This window comes from Macaca fascicularis, chromosome 12, assembly GCF_037993035.2.
Source record: "Macaca fascicularis isolate 582-1 chromosome 12, T2T-MFA8v1.1".
NCBI classification, from domain to species: Eukaryota; Metazoa; Chordata; class Mammalia; order Primates; family Cercopithecidae; genus Macaca; species Macaca fascicularis.
The window spans coordinates 121,636,055-121,659,908 of NC_088386.1; the positions used below are offsets into that span (position 1 = coordinate 121,636,055).

At 34.0% G+C, this 23,854-nt stretch overlaps 1 protein-coding gene across 3 annotated transcripts in view; it reads left to right on the forward strand.

Moving 5' to 3' along the window:
* The window catches only part of NYAP2 (neuronal tyrosine-phosphorylated phosphoinositide-3-kinase adaptor 2), a 327,009-nt gene that overhangs the window by 282,662 nt on the left and 20,493 nt on the right, over positions 1–23,854 (forward strand). For 2 of the 3 annotated variants that reach the window (XM_015432881.3, XM_015432880.3), the window contains one exon: positions 13,616–18,935. The exons of the other annotated variant lie outside the window; for it this stretch is intronic. In XM_015432881.3, coding sequence (XP_015288367.3) covers positions 13,616–13,843 — 228 coding nt within the window. In that variant the 3' untranslated portion in view covers positions 13,844–18,935. Of the gene's footprint in view, positions 1–13,615; positions 18,936–23,854 lie in introns of those variants that run through there. 3 annotated transcript variants of the gene reach the window in all.

Genomic DNA, 23,854 nt, shown 5'->3' on the forward strand with positions numbered 1-23,854 from the left:
AATTATTGGGATTGCCAGTGTGTTTCTTCTTTTACAACGTACTTACGCTCATTTTGGGAAATGCATTCTAGTGGAGAAAAAACATATTTTACAGGTACTTCCGCAGTTCAATTCAAAGTTATAAAAACTCAAAATGTGTTTTAGCTGTTTAAGCAATTATTATTTAAGTCTGTTCTTGAGTATTAGTATATTTTGCTTGCCTATGAGCTTCCTTTTCTTTTGCTGAATAAACCACATTTACTGAGAAGTGGCTCTCCTCATTTATCTGTGGTCAAGCCCATATATACTATTAGAAACCAGTATTTTATAATGAAATTAAACTTGAAATTGTATTAATGCTAATGTAAATGATTAAGAGAATATACTTAGCGAAAGATATCAATACTTTTGTTATAATTGAATTTTATCTTGTAATACTGCTTGTTCCTTCAGGGACTATCTCTTTAGAAGGCCTTCTATTTATAGAATTCTTGCTCATTTAAAAACATATAAATTAGGAATCTGCTCAGAGGATTTTTTCTTTATTACAAACAGTTAGCTTAATCAAGTAATAGCTGAAATTGTAATTGTAGTCATTACTAGGTTTAATTACTGAGAAATAAGTTGTGTCTTCTTTATTGGAAAATAATATATCACATTTTTTTCTACAGTCATTTTTACTCTCTAAGGGCAAAGACTTTATAATCATAAAACAGTCAAAAGTCAAATCAAGAATCATACATTGCTTTTTAAAGCTTAGACCATGGTTCTGTATGTGTACACAAACATAATTTTAAAAATATATTTTAGCGTGAATCTTCTGAAAAGCCTCATTTTACAATGTAATATATAAGTATGTTGCATCACATGTCACTCATGCTTATTTTAGATATTCTTCACAACTTTATACAAATTTCAATGGAACAAAACTTTTAGCCAATTTCGGACACACAAGAATTAAGTCACAAATCAACTCTTTCTCATGCAATGTTATGATTTTTTTCTGTCATTTTATTTTCCTGTACCTTTACCCATAATAATTTATTTATTACACCTGTATCTTTGCTCTGTATACATGCATAAAGAAGCAAATACCATGTCACTCACGCCTCGATGGGTGGCGTGCTGTTTAATGGGAAGGTTTTCATTGCATGTCTGGTCATAGTCTTTCACCAGAGAACATGTGCTAAATCATATATGCTTCCATTTTGCTCTTTGCATTTGCTTCTAAGAGATACAAAGTTAACATTCTATTCTGCTTTTGCATTAGTTGTCATCTTATAATATACAAATGTGATGTATTTTCTAGATTTTGAAATTTCATTCTCTAAAATTTCACTACAGCAAGAGTTTGTAAAATGATGGTTTCGTGCAACTAGCCACTTATTTCATGGAGGGATGAAAACCATTCCTGACCTTTTTCCCCGGTGAAGACTTTCTCCCTGGCTTTTTCTCCTAATACAATTCAGTGTATCAGTTAACACTTTTATGTAACCCGAGAGACACTAACATCTCACCATACTTGCGAATATACTTACAGAAGCATAAATATGTATGGAAGGATTATTGTACTATATTTGTCTGCTACCACGAAACTGAGGAAAACAGGGTTTACTGAAATGATCCACAGTGTGGCTGATGAAATAAAATTTTAAAAACTTACCTTCATTGGGTAATGTATTTTCAGTACACAAGTATATGGAGGTTCTACCAGTGAGTAAGCTATTTGGAGGTGAGATAAGATGGAGCAGACATAGTGATTACACAGTGCCTTGCCCACTGTGAGGAAACACTGTGGTTATTGTGCCCAGAATCTTGATAATAATGAAGATGAAGACAATGGTAGTGATGACAACAATGACAAATAAAAAGATCAAAGTTTCGTTTATCTATCAGTTTTTATTAATAGTTTATAAGACCTCTTATCTTTCAGCAGCAAACTTAACAGCTTTTATTTAATCAAGTGCACTTCCCATGTCATGGGCTATATGAAGGGAAATAATTGTGTTTGTGTGTATGTGTTTCTAATAAGAACCACTTTACTCACAATTAGCTGTGAGGCAATCTGCTATAATACTGAGTGAAATTTTTATTTAGCATATGATATATTTAGTCTTGAATTGCAATTCTAATTCTGCCTTCTATTAGGCATGTGATGTAATTTAATCTCTTCAAGCTTCATTTTATAATCTGAAATATAGCAATAGGTAGGGCATGCTTAAGAGTTATTAAGCTTTAAGAGAATTGAGATACGTTCAGGGTTCATAGAGTGCCTGGAACATGGTTATGTGCAATAAATCATGGTTGTTGGTATTACTACATTGTTGATATCGCTATGTTTATTTTATAGATTGTGACAATCTAAAGTCACGTGATAAAAGGTGCATATAACTTGCCAATTTATCTTAGAACTTTTATGATGTCACTGAAGAATGTTTTGGGGTAATTCCTTTAGATCAATCAAAAATCTCAATATATTGGCACCTTATTAACTTTAGACCACCACATTTTCTTGGATGACATTATTGACATATATATTCTTTAGGACACTTTTGCAATTTTATTTTATTTCTTAAGTAACATTTTAACTAAGAGACCTGTAAAATGATTCAATGATTTAATTATAAATGTATAATATATGCACATATGTGTAAATATGCATACAGATACATGCATACATTTATAAATATATGCAGAATGGATAGACTGTTCTTGAAATAATTTACTAAGACAGAAATCTGTCTGACTTCTTCTCTCAAAATCTCAATTGATTCTTTACTTGCGTGTTGTGCCCTAAGCATGTATGGACAGAGAATGGGAAGGGTCAGATCTTGAAAAAATGTTTCTGTGCCCTTTTGAATGAGTACAACCTCTTATCATTTTTAACTAGAATTTGGGTATCTCTCAAAATGTGATGCTCTGCCTATCATCCATCAGAATCACTAGGAAGCCTAATAAAACTATAGCTGCTTAAGACCCACCTTATCTAGAATTAGAGTCAGATTCTCTGACATTGGTGCCTAAGAATTTGCATTTTAATAAACTCCCAAGGGAGTTGCATACTTCCTTGGTTGAATGCATACTAAGGCTTAGGGAGCATTGATTTGTGTCTCTGCTTCAGCCAAAGGGCCGAGGATTGATGTCCAGAGTTTGAAAAAGAGGTGTTCTCAGCCATAGAACACCCAGGTGTGACTCACATGGCATTGAGGACTGAGTTTCAGGTTAGATGCCTCCTGGGGTTTATAAAGCCCAGGCAATATTTTTGTTAACTTTGTACAATTTGAGGTATTGTTGGATTCAGTTGAGCCAAAGTGGAATGAACTCATTCATGAAATCAAGGATTTCGAAAGCACCTTTCCTGAAAATACTCAGAAAATGTTATACTTAGTGTGATCCATTTGTTTACGCATTCATTTATTTTATGAACATTTATTGCAAAATTTTACTGTTAAAAGCTAAGAATATGAAGATTAATAACGGAGTCCCTGACTTCAAAGAGTTCATTGCCTACTGGGATAGACAAACTTATATTTTTAGGAGTGTCCACTTTCAGTAGATGCCAAATTAGAACATTTAATCTTCTTCTTCTCAAGAAACCTGAGGTTTTATTATTTTCATGTTACAGGTAAAAAAAATGAAAGGTTAAGTAACTTGTTTTGATCTCACATACAATTAAGTGATAAAAACCAGGTCATCTTATCCATTTTATTCATCTTATACTGTCTCTTCAGAAAATAGAAAATCAACTTTTTTTTTTTTTTTTTTTTTTTTTTGAGATGGAGCCTCTCTCTGTCACCCAGAGTGGAGTGCAGTGGTGCGATCTTGGCTCATTGCAACCTCTGCCTCTAGGGTTCAAGTGCTTCTCCTGCCTCAGCCTCCCTAGTAGCTGGGATTACAGGCATGCACCACCAAGCCTGGCTAATTTTTGTATTTTTAGTAGAGATGGGGTTTTGCCATGTTGGCCATGCTGGTCTCGAACTCCTGACCTCAAGTGATGCGCTCACCTCGGCCTCCCAAAATACTGGGATTACAGGCGTGAGCCACTGTGCCCAGCTTGAAAATAGAACATCAAACACACACATACATATTTAAAAAGGGATATGCATTGTATTAGGAGCTTGAAATAAGTTATAATTGTCACTGTTCAGCATGGTAGTTGAAATCAACTTTCATCCCTGAAAGTAATTTGTGAAATGGGTCTTGCTTAAAGGATATCACTGTAAAATTGAAGCATTAGATGTTTTGAATGAGCAATAGATGTTAATTTGAAACTATTTTTCTTTATAATCACATAATTATAAGTCTTATTCATTTATAACTTTTAAATCTTCTTGATGAGTGACTTTTATGTAATTGGTAAGGAAAGCAAGCCCAGATACATAACAATAAATATATATAACTTCAAATATCAACATGTGATGTTTGTTATTATGTGCCTGGCAGTTGATCAGAGACTGTACATCAAGGGTGATTTTTAGATCTAGAAGAAGAGCAGGAGTTAATGTGTACCCATGACTTTGCATTCAAAAGCAACTCTGAAATCAAGACATGGTTCTCATTTTATCAATATATCTATATCTCAAAACTAAATTTAGATGTGGGAAATAAACACTGCAATTCCAGTACATGCTTCAGGTGTAGACTTGCCTAATAATTTTTTCATAAAACATATGTTCTGAGTCATCAGTGCTGATAAATGAGGGAAAATTATAAGGGGACAATTAAAGAAATACCTGATCAGTAGATTAGAGTTAAAGATGGAAAAAAATACAGGAGAAAGACTATGGAAAAACCTAAAGCTATGACAAAGGTGCATATTATTTCAAATAATATTAAAGTCTGAAAGTTAGGTACATTTTATATATAATCCCTAATTGTCATGTTATTCAAGAAAGCCGAATGAGTAACTTATACAACGTCATCCAGACAGCCTAAAATCAAATTCCGACCACGGTGGATTGAAAAGTCCCTACTATTTTGGTATTACTCACTTAGATTATCTGTTCAAATAGCTTCATTTGGCCTTCATAAAAAGGGGGAAAATTATTTAGTGCAGAATCATGTTCCTAGCATTGGATTTATACTTTTTAAAGTGGCATAAATGGTATCTATAATTAATTGTAAATCCATATGAATTATTTTACTGTTCCTTTTAAACATTTTGTGTAAAATATTCTGAGAAGTAGTGTTGCCTCTATATGTTTCCAAAATATCAATTATTTTATAACAGATACATGGGTCAAATATGCTCATTAAAAAATGCTTTTTTTCTGTGTGATGATCATTTGAAAGACTTGTGATTTGATAACTAAGGAAGCAATTTTATTACTGAATATGCTGACAAGTGCAGAAAATCATAATCCTTTCAGCTCTGTGTTATATCAATTTCAAAAGATTTATTGAGGGCTATGTTGTTGTCTAAATTATGTCAAGTTGACCCATACCTTCCGAAATATAGTTGAAATAAATTCACTAAAACTAGGGGGAAAGTTCTCAAATTAAACTTATATTTTTCAGGTTAAGTCACCACAGTAACACATCACAGGCAACTAAACAACCTCTGCAGGGTTATTAAAAAGAGTTGACTTAGTATTAAATCTCTTATCTATACAATTTTATCAGTTTATCTCTTTAATTCTAACATACTGCTTTTCCTTCTAATGATGGAATTATAAAATATGTAATTGACATATATAGAATAGAGAATTTTTCTAAATTAATTTCTATAACTGATTTCAAATCTAGGTTTCATCATTTCTGGTTTATCTAATGGGCCCAACTCAATATGAAAAATATCGTAAGCCCGTGTGAGTCAATACTCTTGATTTTGTTTTATAGTTGTTTATATAGCACCAATACTAACATTATCTTTTTCTGCCTTCTATCAGACAATTCTAATAGAGACTTATTTTAAGGATGAAATGATCATTTACTTAGTTGAAAACACGTTTAGGAAAGAGTGTGATGTTAGGGTAACAGTAGTTTGTTCCAAAAACCATTAACCAAGGTTCAGGTAAGTGGAAATTTAACAAGTTTTTAGATGTTTAATTAAAATTATTTTCCCACTTTTTACAGGTCTAGCATAGTATTTATTTGACCTTTTCAGATAGTTTATGCATCATAGCAAAATGGTTAGTTATAATTTTATTATTTTTCATCTTACATAATAGTTCAGGAGTGAGTGCTTTTTTTTCCCCCTGTAAAGGGGCAGGTTGTAAATATTTTCAACTCTATGAGGCTGTGGTCTCTATCCCAGCTACTCAATTCTACCTTGTACATCAACAAATAGGTCAATCTGTGTGCCCCAAATCTTGATTTGTATACACCACCATTTGAATTACATGTAATGTCCATGTGTCATGAAATATACTTCATTTTAGTTTTTTAACTATTTAAAAATATGAAAACAAATTATTGCTCATGGACAGTACAAAAACAGGCAGTGGGCTGTATTTGGCCAGTGGGTTGTAGATTGCCGACCCCTATCCATTATCTTGAAGATACATGTAAAAAAGCCATAGTGTTTACATGCTTATTTTTTCCTGTATGTTTTTGTAATTCAAAAATCAACCTCTTTGCCCACTACATGGGAAAGGAAGAACATTTTCAATGAAAGCAATAACAACCCTGGCCGACTTCATGGCTCCTAAAGACAGGGCGAGCACAGTTGCAGGCAAGTCGCGACCTCCCATAATTTCTGAAGATGTTGGCTCCCGTTCTTGAGTCACACTGGATTTCATGCCTTCTCTTCCTTGTTCCCTCACCAATGCTATCCATGGTCTCCCGGAGAAACTTCCCTTAAAGAGAAAATCCAGAGAACTTTGAGAACTCCAGCTTCCTTTTCAGTAAGGTTAAACTTACACTCCTTATGCAGGAAATGACAATTTCTCACGAAACAGGCAATGCAAGTTGGAGAGGTTGGCTCAGAAACAGCAACACAGGACTGACAATGTTGCCCCAGATCATCTGAAAATTAGTATTGATTGCTGTGCCTATTGTTCAAGAAATTAAATTTTACTCTCACAAGGCTCAAGACTCGCAGCTGAAATTAATTCCAAGGTTAACAAGGCACTTGCCTGGCATTGTGCTGTGTCTCCTAGGCCTTTGATAGATTATTGTTTTCCCATGCTAACTAATGAGGCACAAAAATCAAAATCAGTGGAGATATGCATGCTTGTATCGGTTTTATTTTGGTATCATTTTCAATATTGAAATGCTCCAAGTGCTTATTTCAGGGTATTTTTTTTTCTCTTGATGATTTATCTACTTTGGAAAATGGGATATTTTAAATACATATTATGGAGATTTATTATTGCACTGCATTGATATTACTTTGTTCTTTGGAGAAAATATACTCTTAATCTCAGGAAGTAATTAATTTTATTTCCTAGAGAAAGTAATTATTGAAGTGAACTAAAGGTTCTTTCTCATTTATGTTACTCCTCATGCATTGAAGGATCATTAGATGAGATGGTTATAATATATGGGGCTTTCTCCATTTATATGCTTTAGCTCTCTGCCTTCTACAACCACGTAAAGTGTGAAGTGTGTAACAATATGGTTTTTATATATATACACACAGTACAATATCCATAAGATGTATATGTGAAGCATATATAAATTTATATACTATGTATGTATGAATTATGTACCAATATTCATTCAATATACAGTATTTAGGAAATTCAGAGATATTCATGACTTTTCAATGTCACACAATGATCAGGATCCCAATCAAGTCATTTAGTTCTTTCCATGATACCATGTTGCTTCCTTTTAAAGAATGAAAGATACAGTTAAAATCAAGATTTGAAAAGAATATAGTCTCTTCACTTGATCTTTAAGCATACACACACACACACACAAACATGTATACACAAACATGTGTGTGTACATATATATTTTTAATTTTAAAATAGTGTTTTTAATTTACAGAAGAGTTCCAAAGAGTACACAGTGTGTCCCCACATATTCCACACCCATTTTTCCCCCATTGTTAATATCTTACATTATCATGGTTCATGTGTCATGACTAATGAACCAATATTGATAGCATCATTATCAGCTTAAATCCATACTGTATTCCAGTTCCCTTAGTTTTTAATCCAATGTTCTTTTCCTGCTCCAGAGTCCCTTCCAGGATAGCATGTAAATTAATTACACTTGGTCTTTGGGTCTCCTTACCCTTCTCTAGGCTGTGACAGTTTCTCAGACTTTCCCTATTTTGGATGACCTTGGCAGCTTTGGGGAGTACTGGTATGGTATTTTGTAGACTGTCTCTCAATTCGGGTTTCTCTGGTGTTTTCTCATGATTAGAGTGGAGTTACGGGTTTTGAGGAGGAAGATGGCGGGGGTAAAAGTGCCTCTGGTCTCATCACATTATACCAAGGATACATACTGCCAGTATAATTTACTACTGTTGATCACCTGTTGGGGGCGATGTTTGCCAGGTGTGTTGTCCGTTTGGGGTGCTAGAACAGAACACTATAAACTACAACAGTTAGTTATTTTTCACAGTTCTGGAAACTGAGAAGTCCAAGAGCGGGGTGACAGCATGGTTATGATCTGGTGAAGACACTCTTCCTGGTTGCAGACTGTTGACTTCTTGCTGTTTTGGCACCATGGCTGAAGGGGTGGAAGAGCTCTCTTGGGTTTATTGTATAAGAGTCCTAGTCCCATGCACCTCCCAATCACCTTGAGGAGGTCCCACCTTTTAGTACCATCACCTTGGAGGTCAGGATCCCAACATAAGAATTTTAAGGGGGCACAAACGTTCAGACCATAACACTGGGTTCCTCCAATGTATAGTTACTTCCCTCCTCGCTTTCCATACTGTACTTTTTAGGAAGAAGTCACTGTGTGTAGCCTACATAAAAGGGGTAGAGATTGAAATTTTACCTCCTGGACAGGAAGCTTCACTTGATTTTATTTTCATGAACTTATTATCCAAGGATATTGCTTCTGTTGAATCATGCTGGTATAAAAATCTTGTCCTAGAGATATGTGTTCATACTAATTGAACAATTGTCCTACTGTTATCTTTTGATGTGTACTTACCTACTAATGTATACATTTTTTCTTTTCTTCATGGGATAAACAGTATAATAAATGCCTTTGGATTAAAGATAAGAAATAAGGCCATTGAATTAAATAACTAAATTAGAAGAATTTGTTTACTGGGCTTGGTTTCAAATTTGTTGTAATAGTTAATTCCCAGAGTTCTTTCAGTTCCAGAGAGAGGTGGAATGGGATTTTACATGTCTTTTCTTTTTTCTTTTAAGAATATGAAGAATTTTGTGATAAAAGAAAATAGAAAAGCGATGCAATTTTTTATGAGTAGTGTTCTTAACATACTTCATATATTTGCTAAACATGCTATTTATTATATCCAAAACAATGAATGAAAGCATGACATCTTACTATCAGCAAAAAATAATATTTAGATATATTTTGGGGGTGATTCAATGATGCAGATGGCTACAGTAATAACATTGAAGTTCGATTTTGAGAATTAAAAAGACTATGCACCAAAACATGTGATATTTAAAAATAAATGTGGGAAGCAGATATATCTTCCTACAATATAATTATATTCTATGTTTATTTATCACATCTTAACAGAAATATTTTTTGGGGGAGTTTAAGTGGAAACAAATTGATAGCAGATATTAAATAAGAAGATATTTTCTAGAATCTTTATGTTTGTTAAGATCTTTTTAAATATATGTTTATATTTTGAATTGACAATCTTCCAGCAACCTGAGTTTGAATTATCGTCTTATACCTAGCCATCTTTCATGTATTGGGCAATGCTTTCTTCATGGAATTTTATGTATTGGGCAACACTTTCTCATTCACTGCTCATGTCTCCAAAAGATGAGTTAAATATTATAGAGTAATTTTCTTTTCCTAGTATTTCAGACCATTCTATCCATCAAGTTGACATATAACTATTTAATGTAAAAGAAAAATCTAAATAATAAAACGCCAAGCTTTATAATTTTTATTCTTATTCCTCTATTCTTTAGAGTTTTAAGAAATGTATTCTTAATAAATTTACACACCTCTGTAGCATGCATTTCTGTGTGACACAGAATACATATTTTATGGATAATACAGTATGCTGTATATACATATATGAAATGTTATGCAACTATGAAATATATCGGTGACCCTGTTGTTAAAGGAATCCAGAAAAATTATTTTTCAGTTGCACGTACCAATTTATGCCATAAAAATATTAAAGGGAATTAAGTAACACATGACTTAATGTTTGTGTTGACAAGTAAATAAATAGATAAATTTAATAAAAAAAATAGAAGTGATGCTGTAAGAAATATTGGGCCTTAAAGAAGTTTGGAGGTTTTGCAATGATGTTGAAATGTATAGAACCCAGAATATTTTACTAAGAAGATTATCTGGATTTTATTTTATTTTTTTGAGAGACAACAAAAACTGTTCTATGATGGCAGCTTCTATTTAACTGATAAAACTTTTATTGAAAGCCTAGGACTCTGTTCTACATGTTGGGACCACCGAGACGAGTGAGATTTGAAGCCTGTCCTCTGGGAATTCTGTGTTATAAATTTCATTATGACAGTTTGTAGTCACTCAATAAATTTTTCTTGCATTTTCACCAAAATAGAGTTACTGCATTTTTATTGCACAGATTATCATGTTATGAAATATTGTAAGTCTTTTGAAAAATTTCTGAGCCACTTTGACAATCTCCTGTTGGAACACAAACTTATTCATTAGATTAACTCAACAAACACCTAAAATTTTGTTTAAAAAGTGAATGCTTATGTCTATGGTCCTGAGTTAGGAACTAGAGGACACTAAAAGGCATAAAATACAGCCCATCTTTTCAGGGAACTTTCTATCAAATTAGGCACAAGCTAGATATTTATCTGAAAGTATCATCTTCTGGGCTCCAAGTCCAAGCTAGTAACTTTTATTTAATTATTTAATAAGCAGTTTTTATTCACTGATAAAGCCACAAATATAGTTGTATTTTTGAATAGCATCTGGAAACAGTAATACAAATAACAATAACTATAATTATAATTTATAAGTAAAATTCAGGTGATGGAGCATAATATAATAGAAAGAATATCAACTTTGGAGTCAGACAGACCTGAGTTTGATATAGGTCTGTATCATTTATTAGCTATGACCATGACCCAGTTTCTTAAACTTTCTGAGACTTAGTTTTGTAATTGTAGCACGTAGATAAATTCTTTCAGTGTGGCTTGGAGGATTTAACATAAAATAGAGCTCTTTGCACATGCCTGGCAGAGTGTAGGTATGGAAAACTGCTAGGTATTCATCAGTGTTAGAATACTGAGACTTAGGCAATGCTTTACTGTTTTTTAAAATGAATTGACCTTCATTATCCTATTTAAACCTCACACCAAATTTATCAATTCACTCATTCGGATAAAGAAGCCAGGAAGCCCAGTGACCAATGGAAATTTGACACATGAGGATTTAAATCCATGTTTTCTAGGTCTAGGACCTGCCCTCTCCCTAAATGATTAAGAATTGTGAGAATTTGATTTAGCTTTGTTCACACCAAAATCTACCTGCCTGGTTTTAGACTAGATATGTAACTTCCTCATCTATGCATAGAGTGTTGTACTAATCCATGCTCCCAATTCTTTCAGTTCTATGTATACATACATTGAGAGGCAGCATAGTGTAGCTGTTAAAAATATGGGTATTGGGTATAAACTCTTGGGTTCAAATCTTGACTCTGCCATTTGTTGGCTCTGTAACTTTGGGAGAGTTACCAAATCACTTTAAGTCTCATTTTATTCATCACTATGGGTTAATAAATGGTAAAACTTCAGGGCATTTTGATAAGGAATAGATGAATTAAACTATACAAAGTAGTTAGCATGAAATCTGATATAGAGTAAGCATTATGTAAGTATTTGCTGTAATTATCACCCTAAAATTGTAACAGCAAGTTCAGTGACTTCAAGTGCACTATTTTAATGCTTCAAGTCATGGAGTAGATTTGCTTAAACAATTATGTGGAAGCTTCCACAACCTAGCTGAGCTCATGGGCCCAATTTTATTGCCGCCCTTGTGTGACAGACTCAACACGCTAGCTCTGTTCCAAAGAACAGTTACTGGTAGACATGGTGCCACATATAATTGGAAGCAGTGGTTACTTGTCCAGTAATATGTACATATGTGTGTGTATGTATCAATATATAGTCCACACCGAACTTTCTCCTGGTAACCAACTTGACCTCATGAATCTATTTTTCCAAGTTTTTGAAGTTGATTAGGATCCTTGTCATTGTGACTATAGGGACCAATGATTCTAATGTAGAGATTTGCTGAAGCATCAAAAACTATAGCAAAAACTTCTTTGCAGAAGAAATATTTAAGCATTTACATTCTAAGTGTATGGTGTGCACTTAAAATCATTTTGATGAGATGAATTATTAAAAATATTCTACTGGCCGGGCGCGGTGGCTCAAGCCTGTAATCCCAGCACTTTGGGAGGCCGAGACGGGTGGATCACGAGGTCAGGAGATCGAGACCATCCTGGCGAACACCGTGAAACCCCGTCTCTACTAAAAAATACAAAAAACTAGCCGGGCGAGGTGGCGGGCGCCCGAGTAGTCCCAGCTACTCGGGAGGCTGAGGCAGGAGAATGGCGTAAACCTGGGAGGCGGAGCTTGCAGTGAGCTGAGATCCGGCCACTGCACTCCAGCCCGGGCTACAGAGCGAGACTCCGTCTCAAAAAAAAAAAAAAAATTAATAAAAAAAAATAAAAATAAAATAAAAATAAAAATATTCTACTACATTCTCTTTATAAATAAACCTAAGTGTTTAAAAATTATTTCAAGAATAAAACAATGTTCATTAAAATCTTTAAAACATATCACATTCATATTAGACCTCACTGAAATGTAATTCCAATTATTGAATTTAAAAATATGGGAACCAATGAGACAATGGAGCCAACATAAAGTTACAGGTAAATATTTGGAAAATTGCTTAAAAGTGTAAAAGATTTAACTTTCATATCATGAACTTTTAGAACATATTGAAAAATATTCATGCCCAAATTGTTGTTAAATATCACGATGTTTACTAATTTAAGTACAAAGTTTGTATATGGTTTCCATTCTTTCAGTTTTGTTTTGTAAGAGTTATCTCTTAATTTATCTTAAGAGTTTTTAGACTGGGCATAGTAGCTCACATCTGTAATCCCAGCACTTTGGGAGGCTGAGGCAGGAGGATTGCTTGACCCCATGAGTTTGAGACCACGCTGGGTAATATAGAGAGACCTCACCTCTATCAAAAATAATAAAAAAAAAAAATTAGCTGGGCATGTTGGTATGTGTCTGTAGTCCCAGCTACTGGGGTGACTGAGGTGGGAGGATCACTTGAGCCCAGGAGGTCGAGGCTGCTGTGAGCTGTGATTGCATCATCGTACTCTAGCCTGGGTGACAGAGTGAGACCTTGTCTAAAACAAAACAAAACAAACAAAAAAGAATTTTAGAAGAGATATAGAAACAGCTGACATTGTTCTATGAAACTACTAGCACAGTGCAAAAGAAATATGCTTTCATTCCATTTTTTTCTTCTGTATTCACTCTTTCTTTTTTGCTAGGTGGCATGCATGCAGTGGTTTCATGGAGACCATACAATGCTTGAGATGATTGAGAAAAAGCGTTGCTTGTGCAAGGAAATAAAGGCTAGACAGAAAACGGAAAAGGGCCTTTGCAAACAGGATAGCATGCCTATCTTGCCCAGCTGGAAGAAGAATGCAGGTGCCAAGAAGTACAGCCCTCCACCCTATTCTAAACAGCAAACGGTATTCTGGGATACTGCCATATGAGTGTGCGCAGGATGGTGTGAGCTCCACATTTCTTAATATGAAGAGGGAGGTCGACTCGGTCCTATGACAATGAACTGTTACATATCTTTTCTGTGGGAGTGGAATGCCATGGGAAGCTGTGCCTATTCGTGGCAAGTTCAAGATAAAATGCATATGCCCTTGCAATGAAGGCGCACTTATTTATCCCGGATTATTTTGAATCCAGAAGATATTAAAATGTAAATATTTTACTAGTTTATGGGTGACACCTGAAATAATACACATTATACGTATATAAATTACAGAAATATCAAGAGTTTACTATATGATATCATTTCGGTATTAACTGGTTTGTTATCTCTTTTATATGTAATCCCTTGATGCCTTTTATTATTAATTTTTGCATTTAAAATGTTTTTTTTTTTCCCTTGCCCACATCTGGTTTCTGTACAAGAGCTCACAAGTATAAATCATGTTCAATCACATAATATATGATCTGGTGCTAGTAACATAGAAGTTGAATACCATATTTGTTAAGAGCATCTGTGCTTTTTAAGTTTCAAGGGTTTGACAGGAAATGAATGCAAATGTGATGCTTAATTTGGACGTCCAAGTTACATTGACAACAATATTTTTGCTACATTGGCTTTATAAGAATTTCTCTTTAGTATCCTCTGGCAATGGTTAGACTAACCATTAGTCTGACTTAGTAATAACTAAGCAATGGTTAGTCATACTCCAGAGAAAGTTACTAGGATATATTGGACATCCCAGAGAAAACATTTCCTTCAGAAATGACTTGAGGGACATGTGTCCTTGCATCATTGATCTGATGGGAGGAGACCAGGGTTCACTGTGACAATGGAAGGAACAAGGAATTAATAGCTCAAGAGCATGACTGCTTTCAAGAAAGTGGGACCAGTGGCATTATAGCCACCTTAATCACTATATTTAAGTAACTTTTCATGTGCGTGCTTGTTTCCCCAAGAAAATGAGAAATAAACATTCAACTAGACCAGTTTACATATTTTAATGCACTAAATGCCAATCTTTCTAAAAGTTTAGATCCATTAATAAAATATGTATTTCTTGTTAATTTTTTCAAACTGGTTATCACCACATTTCTGGGTCATAATCTTCTGTATGTGATCATCACACCCATTCTCACTGATTATGACACCATGACCAAAGAATTATGGCCATTTTTTATTTTATTTTGTTTCAAGAAAGAAACAGGAAATGCAGGGGATGAGGGATGGGGTGGATTCAATTTTATGTGGTGGTGAAATTTAAGTTAAAAAAATCATATATATCTTTTAAGAAGAACTTGTTAGTTGAATATAAATATTGCCACGAATGAATAAAAAAGAAACTATCGCATATATTTTGTATATTTAAATTACTATTTATGCCTCCTAAAATTGATAGTATGTGGTTCTTTGTTAACAATCAATTTAGTATTATATTTCTGAGAGAAAAGGTGTGTTTTTGAAGTTATTGTTATAGCAGTTTTTCTTGTAAGGGTATTGACAGCAATAGTTCAGTGCTGCTCAATAAAACCAAATATAACAGGAGTTAGAGAATTTTTGTAATCTATATTGCTACAAGCCTAGTGATGCTTTATCAGTAATAGTTTCCTTCAAAAGCCTTTTCAATGTTATAACATGATTTTCTAATATTTTATAATTAATGTGTATTTTGATGTCCAATTCGAATTCTGAAAGAATAAGGAAAAAGGTAAGTGGGAGCAGTGTACGGTTGGGGTGTCTGTGTGCGTGCGTGTGTGTGTGTGTGAGTGTGTGTGTACACGAAAGAATACTCAGTGGGAGAACTGTATACAGAAAATGCTTACTGAAGTTGCAGGTTCTGCTTGTGTAATTGAGGTGGTAGAAAACCGGGATCACAAATGCAGGAAATTACAAAGGGATCTTAAGTAGCTTAGATAAAACGCACCAGCATGTTTCACCAGCTATAGATTATGTTTCAAACCCAACAATCTATGGAGCACAAATCTAAGGGTGATGAAAATGTGTTCAGATAAAATCAGAATGGAAATAAAATGTGTTTATGACCCCAGTTGTTATCCTGATTTAAGTTATTATGACCACATATACTCAAGCCTATCAGTCAGATACAAGATACTAATTCTCAGCATTTCTGTGAAACGTACATATTCAGGCTCAGTATGGTGATGATTAACCCTCCCTTAACATTTATATTTAGGGAACATCTTTCTGTGGGGAGATGCAAATGTGTTTTTCAGATGCCTGTCTTTCCCCTATCACTCTGATTTAGGCAGAAGGTTTATTTAATGTTGGCCATTTGTTAAGAAGGAAACAAAAGTACTGACATGATCTGTGTTGGATTAAACCATTCCCATTTGTTCTATCAAACTCACGCTAGGGCTAGGTTTCATGCACTCCTTTTTCAAATGCATTATTTTCTGAGGCGGTAACTTGTTTGAAAATTTGACTTTAGGCAACCATTTTCATTTATTTCCGCAAATCTCTACTTAAGTGGAAAGCGCCTGAAAGATCTGGAAAAGTGGCTTCACTGAGATTTAACTCAAGAACTGTTATTCTGTGCCTATACAATTGTCTGTTGTGGCAATGATCATTCCATAATCAATTTCCTTTTTGTGTAGTGTTTCTCTAAATGGAGAAAAGGAGGTCATTAGTATATAGAGAAAAATAAGCGGACTCTCTGGCAGTAATCAACCAGGATACTTCAACATATTAATTCGGTCAGAAGATAGCCTACAGATAGCCAGAACACTATGCTATGATGAAGCTCATATTTCTAGCAGTGCCAAAGAACAAATAATCTCATGGCATGGTTATCAGGTTGAAAGAGCTCATACTTACGAAAAATGGTCCTCTCACAGCAAATTTCATAGAAACAGAATTTTATTGGATGTCACAAGATGCTTTTACATGTGAAACACTCAGCAGAGAAGATATAAATTTCTTTAGAATTGATGAAAGGAAAATATAAAAATCTGCATTTTTTTCGATCGCAGATGCCAGCATCCTCTGAGGTATAAGAGTAATCTTTTACATAAACAGCGCCCGCATCTCTCCCATGTTTATGCTACTGAAGCAAGCTTGGCATCAAATGTGATGGATTTGTGTAAATGAAGGTTAATACCCACCCATGTAAAATAATTAGGAAAGTAAAACATCTGGAGATTAAAATTTGTAGTTTTAAAGTATTATATATTCAAGCACATGCCAATTGTCTGTAGACAACTAGATACAACTTTACTTTCCAAAGTAGTGACAAAATTGTCTTTGAATGCTTCTAGAGAATAAAAGAAGGTTTTTATTACTACATTTTGTTGCAGGTCTTGCCTATACATGGAATTTAGTTTGATTCTTTTGAGCAAATTTAGTGACTACGTCAATAAAACTAAACAAAGCTATTGGGTTATTGTTTTAACTAATTAAGATATCAACACAATGCACATACAAATGCAATTTTAATATCACTTCCATATTAAGACAAGTCAGTTTCCTAAAGTAGAAGAGCTTGTAAAATAACCACACTCACATGTGAAATTGAGAAACGATTCCTACGATGTAAGCAGTAAGTAATCAGAGATGAGAGGTAATTCACACTTGCAAATAAATAGAAGTAGAATAGATAGCAATTCATAATTCACTGTGTCCCAAACTTAAGTGGGAAAAAAGAAAAATGGTACCTATAGCATTTAACATTATGTCGCTACATCCTCCATGTATGCAAAATAGACAGCTAATTGTAGAATGTGGACAATTTGTTATTAATCCATTATTGAGCAACTTATGTATCAGGCATTAAAAAATTCTAAAGCACTGGGTGTTAAACATTGAAAAAGATGTCGTCCCACCCTTCAAGGAGCTTAATTATGCAATCATCAATATTTTCAAAATAAAGTCAATTGTTTTTAAGAAGATATACAATTGTGTTAACACACTTCTCTTTTTTTCAGATCAAGTGTATAGTCAAGGTAAAATTCTAAACATACTAAACTTAATGTCTAAGTATAGAATATGTTTGTGTGTAAGCCTCGATGTGTGCTTATATAATATGTACTGCTGTCTATGTAAATCATTAAAAGGATAACACACTTTGCCATGTTGGACTTGAACATTATGACTTGGGGTTTGGATGATTTAAAACTCTTTGATATTTGGGTCAATTACATTGCAGCAAAATGTGTGTAATATGGAAAAAATGTCTGATTACATTTCCCTTTAAATATTATGAAATTTCAAATTTAAGGGAAATTTTTTTTAAAGAAATGCTGTTGGATTTATCTCAACCAAACATACATGAAAATTCTTTTGAAGTGTTCAATTGTTCCCAAATATAACTGGGTTTGCCCACCCTAAAAGCGTCTACATTTACACATGTATACACCCACGTACAGTATACATACTGTATATAATATATATGAAAATGTTTAGTATGCACTTCTTTTGATTGGAACTCCTTAAGTTAACATTTATAGTGTAGCAACTTGTGTAAAGTGCACTGTGATTATAAAAAGCAAAGCACAGTAAAGTCACAGGTCTTGTTATCTTGCACTAAAAATGTGTTTACGTATTTAGCAGTTGTATGTTTACTTTCTTGCTCTTTCAGACAATTGAAACAAATAGCTATGAGAAGATGATATAAAATAATATGTTTTTTAGTGGATAATGGCACTACATTTTTAAAAGACAGGGTTTTTAAAGAAAACCATTTAACATCCATTCCAATATAACATGTTTACCATATCTAAAAATTTGAATGTCATATTGCATTTTTCATAATTCATTAGAAATGTCAGGTATGTGCCTGAAAAATTGTGCAAATAAGCATTAGATAACAGATTTCTCTACTCATGTGTTATTAGCCATTTCTATATACATAATAATATAAACACTGATGTTTTAATGTCTTTTAATTTTTGTACTTGATTTTTTTAGGTAACATGTAATTATAAATGTACTTTGATACTACTGAAGTAACCAGTTGTTGTTTGAAAATAAATTGTTTTCTTTAGTGCATTGACAATATTTTACAATACTTTTTGTGCTTATTTATTTGTGCTCCCGTGTAATTCTAATAAAAGCAATAGTTTAAATTAGTTGACTTTGTCGTTACTGGTATTTTTTAATCAAGAAGCAAAATAATAACTTTTTCAAAGAAAAATACAACATTTTTCAACTTCTGCAGTTGACCATGAGATTGCATGTATTGTAGAAGACTAATACTGGTGAGTATTGAGGGTCTAGACTTTCTAATTTATTATGTGACCCCCAGTTGTCCTTAATCACTACTTGGCTTCTCCCTCAAGGTGACCCATTAGGTAAGAGGAACATTGATGCTTCTCTTTCTTCCATATGTACCTAATTCCAGTTAAATGACTCAGAGTGCATCGAAGGTGTGCTGGTGGCATGAAAGAGAAAATGCTGGCAGTCCTAGACCTGTGTATGTAGGCAAGATATTTATTGGAGGGGTACTACTTAGCACATTCATTTATTCAGTCATACTTTTAGAGTTAACCTGGCTTAAGTCAGGAGCAAGTCAGTATGTATAGTGTTGCTAGGATATCAATATCTAAAATATCATTGAGCATGGTATATATATGACAAGATTCTGGAGCTCAGTCAGTTTACAAAAAATGCTCATAAAATAATGCAGAGACTTCTAATAATTTCTAATGGCTACTTCATCAACCACTTACATACTCTTATATCCTATCTCAACATAATTAATTATAATTTCATAATTCCTCACCAATTATTTCCATGTTCATTTCATAAAAAGAAATAAATTTATTCTCATTGTTTGGTCCCACCCTTCCAGCTACTCAAATGCTTGGTGTGCTACTCTACGTTTTGGTTGAACAAGAACTAACCTATCACCACCCCACCACCATCAACAGTCCAACCTTCCATCCATCTCAGGCCATGAAAAAAAGCTCCCCAATATTTGAAATTATTGGTCTTTTCCATTCTCCCAACCCCCATTACAACTCGTTTTATTCCAGCTCTGTGATCTCAGATTCTAATTAAATTATGTTGACACAATGATGTGAATGACTGATAAAACAATGTTCATCCTATAGTGATTTGTATTTGAGAAGATTATTATTAACATGCCTGAGTGAGTATCTATTAGAATGTCAGGCAATGTGACAAACCAGGAGATCAGAAGAACATAACTTTAGAGAAAATTTTGCATAACATCACCTCACCTCATGCCTTGTAGAGTGGTGGTTTTCTCAAATCTTGCCGTGAAAAAAAAAAAAAAAAAAAAATCGCTTGGTCAGTTCTTAAAAACTCCCAATGTCCAGAAGGCTGCCTGGAGCACTACACAGGTGCTGGTAGTTTAAAAAAAAATCTACTAGATGAGTCCAATATGGAATCAAATTTGAGTATTAAAGCAGTGCTTCTCAAACTTGAATGTACATTTTTACCACCTGAGGATCTTGTTGGCATACAGGTTCTGATTTAGAAAAGTTTGAGAGTAGGAATCTCTAGCAAGATCTCAGGAGATGCTGATGCTGCCTGTCCATAGATCACCCTTTGAGCAGCAACTCCTTGGCAACTCACTTCTCTGCCTATACTTAGGGAGCCTTTGGTAGCCATTGCCTAAAGCACTGCCACTCAAAGCCTACTTCAGAGACCAACAGCATAGCATTATCTTGGGACTTGTTAGAATGGAAAACCTTACCTTTATCCCCAATAGATCTTTAGGGCTGAGGCTCATGGATCCTGTTTCAGCAAGCCATATAGGTGATTCTTATGCCCAGCAAAGTTTGAGATGCATTGTCTTAGACCAATGTAGGCTTTCAATCATGGCAATACATTACATTCTTGGGAGATTTTTATTTAATGCCGATGCCTGGGCCCCTCTTTCAGAGGTTATGATTTTATTAGTCTGGGGTTAGGGCTAGACAACTTTTTCTTCTTTTTCTCCTCCACCTTTTTCTCTTTTCTTCTTTCTTTCCCAGAAACCCCTAGGGGATTAGAATATGAAGCTGGTACTGAGAAAGCTATATTAGAGAATCAACTCTGTCCCATACATTGGAAATTGCATCATTTCCCCCAGAAATAAACATTTCATCCACAGGGCCAAACACAAGAATGTACCACTTCATAACCCTCCTCATCAAAATGACTTTCAGGTACTTCAGCGTAAAGAGTGATGTGAAATAAAAGTCCCAGCTTTTGGTTAAATTAGCTCCTTGTGATTGGTGCCCATCGCTCATTTTAGGAGGCCAATATTTTTCATGAGAGCAGGCTTATATTTAAATTATTCTAAATGTTGCTTAGAAATTAGTGTCAAGTGCTCTGAATTGTTGATAACAGTATTAGGATTGTGTCATGTTTTTCCCCAGTTGGAATTAATGTACACTCCTCAAACACCCCCACTACCTTGATACACAGTATTGTGCTAGGGTCTTCATTACAATGCCATCTGTCTTATAATAGTTATTTCTTTGGGAATTTATCCTCTCTACTTACATGGTGAGTTCCAGAAAGAGAAGTTACATTTATTTGCTATAAATCTTGTATTCTACAAAGTGCCTGGCCAATTGCTCTGCACATAAAACTATTAGAAAATGTTCATTTATTTCATTTATGTATTTATTCAACAAATGCTAACTGAAGTCCACCTGCATACCAAGCACTGTTCTGGGCATAACAGGCCAAACTCAGTATACTTGTAAAGCTTTGATTCTAATTGATTTATATATTTTTTTGAGATTGTATTTTCTGCTCTTCTCTCTCATTATATGAAACAAATATTGGGTGAGACCCTGGGACACTTTATATGCCAGAATTGTTAAACATACATGTCATACATGTGAGTATTATTTAGGGAGTTTTATATCTATATATTTATTTAAACCCTGTTTTTTATCCATATAAAGCAATAGTAATTAATGTGCAAATATAGCAAGGTGACACACATTAGAAATGTGTGAGAATTTTAACAAGAATGAAACACAGTTGGAGCATGAGATAAAACCAATCAGGAATAATTTTAGTTCACAAAATGCATACAATGATACCATAAGTATCACTATTTATGGGTTTATAATTCATTATAATAGTAAGACTAACAATAACAATAATAATGACCACTACAATTTATTTCTTACTTTATGCAAAACACTGAACTAAGTTTTTAAAACATCTTATTCAATTCTTATCTCAACCCTATGAATATGTTCATTTTCTGGGTAAAGATGCTGAGGTTTAGAAAACTTTCCCAAGGTAATGCACAATAGTAATTGATTGTGGAAATTCAAACCAGGCTTACCTGAATTGAAAACACAACCAATGCAACATAGACTCTTATTTAAATTAATTTTTATTAGTTTGCTATTCATCATATACAGATACTCAAAGACATTTTAATCACTATGCAGTTCCATGTAGCCTGAATGGAAGTGACCCATCGAACTTAGGTATATATACTCATCACTAAAAAAGCAGTATTTTTCTCTGCAATACAATGAACTTCATAGGTAGTACAGATCAGTGTAGGGGACGTTATGCTTGCTAAAATCTTTGTCATTAATAATTTCTTATCGATCTTCTAGCTGATTTCAATGAGGAACAAATCAATTTGCTAGGGTCAAATAGTAAGTTGTCTTTTAAATTGATTCTGCTTGTTGATTTTACTTAGGGTAACTATTGTTGCCTTCTGGAGGTATTTTGTTTTAAAGAATTCATTAATCTAAAATTTTGTCTTTCTTTGTGAATATACCATGTGATATCACATTTATTAAGGAAAGGGAAAAAAGAGAGAGAGAGAGACTTGGTAGTAAGTTAAAATGTCCCATCCCACTGGGCACTTGTGCCTCCATACTCTAACAATATTTTCTCACAAGGGTCCTTGAAAGGTGTTACTCATAACACTTCAAAAAAAATTCACACTTTTTAATTTTAATAGTTAAGAAATTTTTACTTGAATATAAAGCTAATGTATTAAACTACTTTATTTCATTCACTGAATAAATATCTCTTGAATGCTTGTTATAATACCAGCCATGGTGACCAGTGATCAGGCTATGGTCATGAATAAAAGATGGCAACCCCACTTATCTTTGAGCTTATATAATGGATATAATTATTTATATCAATGTTGAAGTTGGTAGCATCAACTTAACCCAACCTTCACCTTAAGAACTATAAGGTATGATGTTCAAGTGCTACTCAGATGTGGCAAAACTCATAAGTATTCAAACAGCTGCAAGGAGCCTGCTCTGAGACTAGAAGATTATACACTGCTAGCAGAGGCATTATTTTGCCCATCCTCCTCATTCCCTTGGGGTTTGACACCTGTTTGTCAGAGATTACACATATAGACTTACTGTTTCATTGGTAAACATATGCTTTTCCTTCACAATAAGAAGACTATGAAGAAAATGATACAGAGGCCTGAAATAACTTTGGAGATCATTAGATAGCTATGAGTTTAATTCTCTCAAAATGGTCTGTTTGCCTGAGGATCCTCTAGCCTTTTTCTGAGACTAGAATTCACATGTTTGTTCCACATGTTTGTCCTACTCTAAACTTTTCTTGACTTCTCATAGCCTTCAAATGCCAATCACATTGTTCAGATTCCAAACCATCCCACTCTTGTTTACTGAAACCTATCAACCCAGTATCTTACATATAAGTCCCTAGAAACCCCTGCCTCCTCCCAGACTCCAGGATCATGCTTCAAAGATCTCAAATTCAAATTATTGTAAGTAAGAGAGGCAAGTTTCTGTCATCAAATATTGCGACAGGCAATAAGCAAGGTATGGATTGAAAAACTGGAGGATGAGGAGAGGGTAGCCTGCAATACAAACTTCAACATGAGGGTATAAAGTTTGCCAGGGAAAGACACAAAGGTAGGGATGTTATGAAGCTAAAAAATAAGATTAAGCTTATCTAGTTCTGGAAAACATAATTCATTTCAAATATTGTTTGGTGGAATCTTTTAAAGAAGTTTACATCATTTTTATTTGAATGTGTAGATTCTTTTCAAATAAATATATAG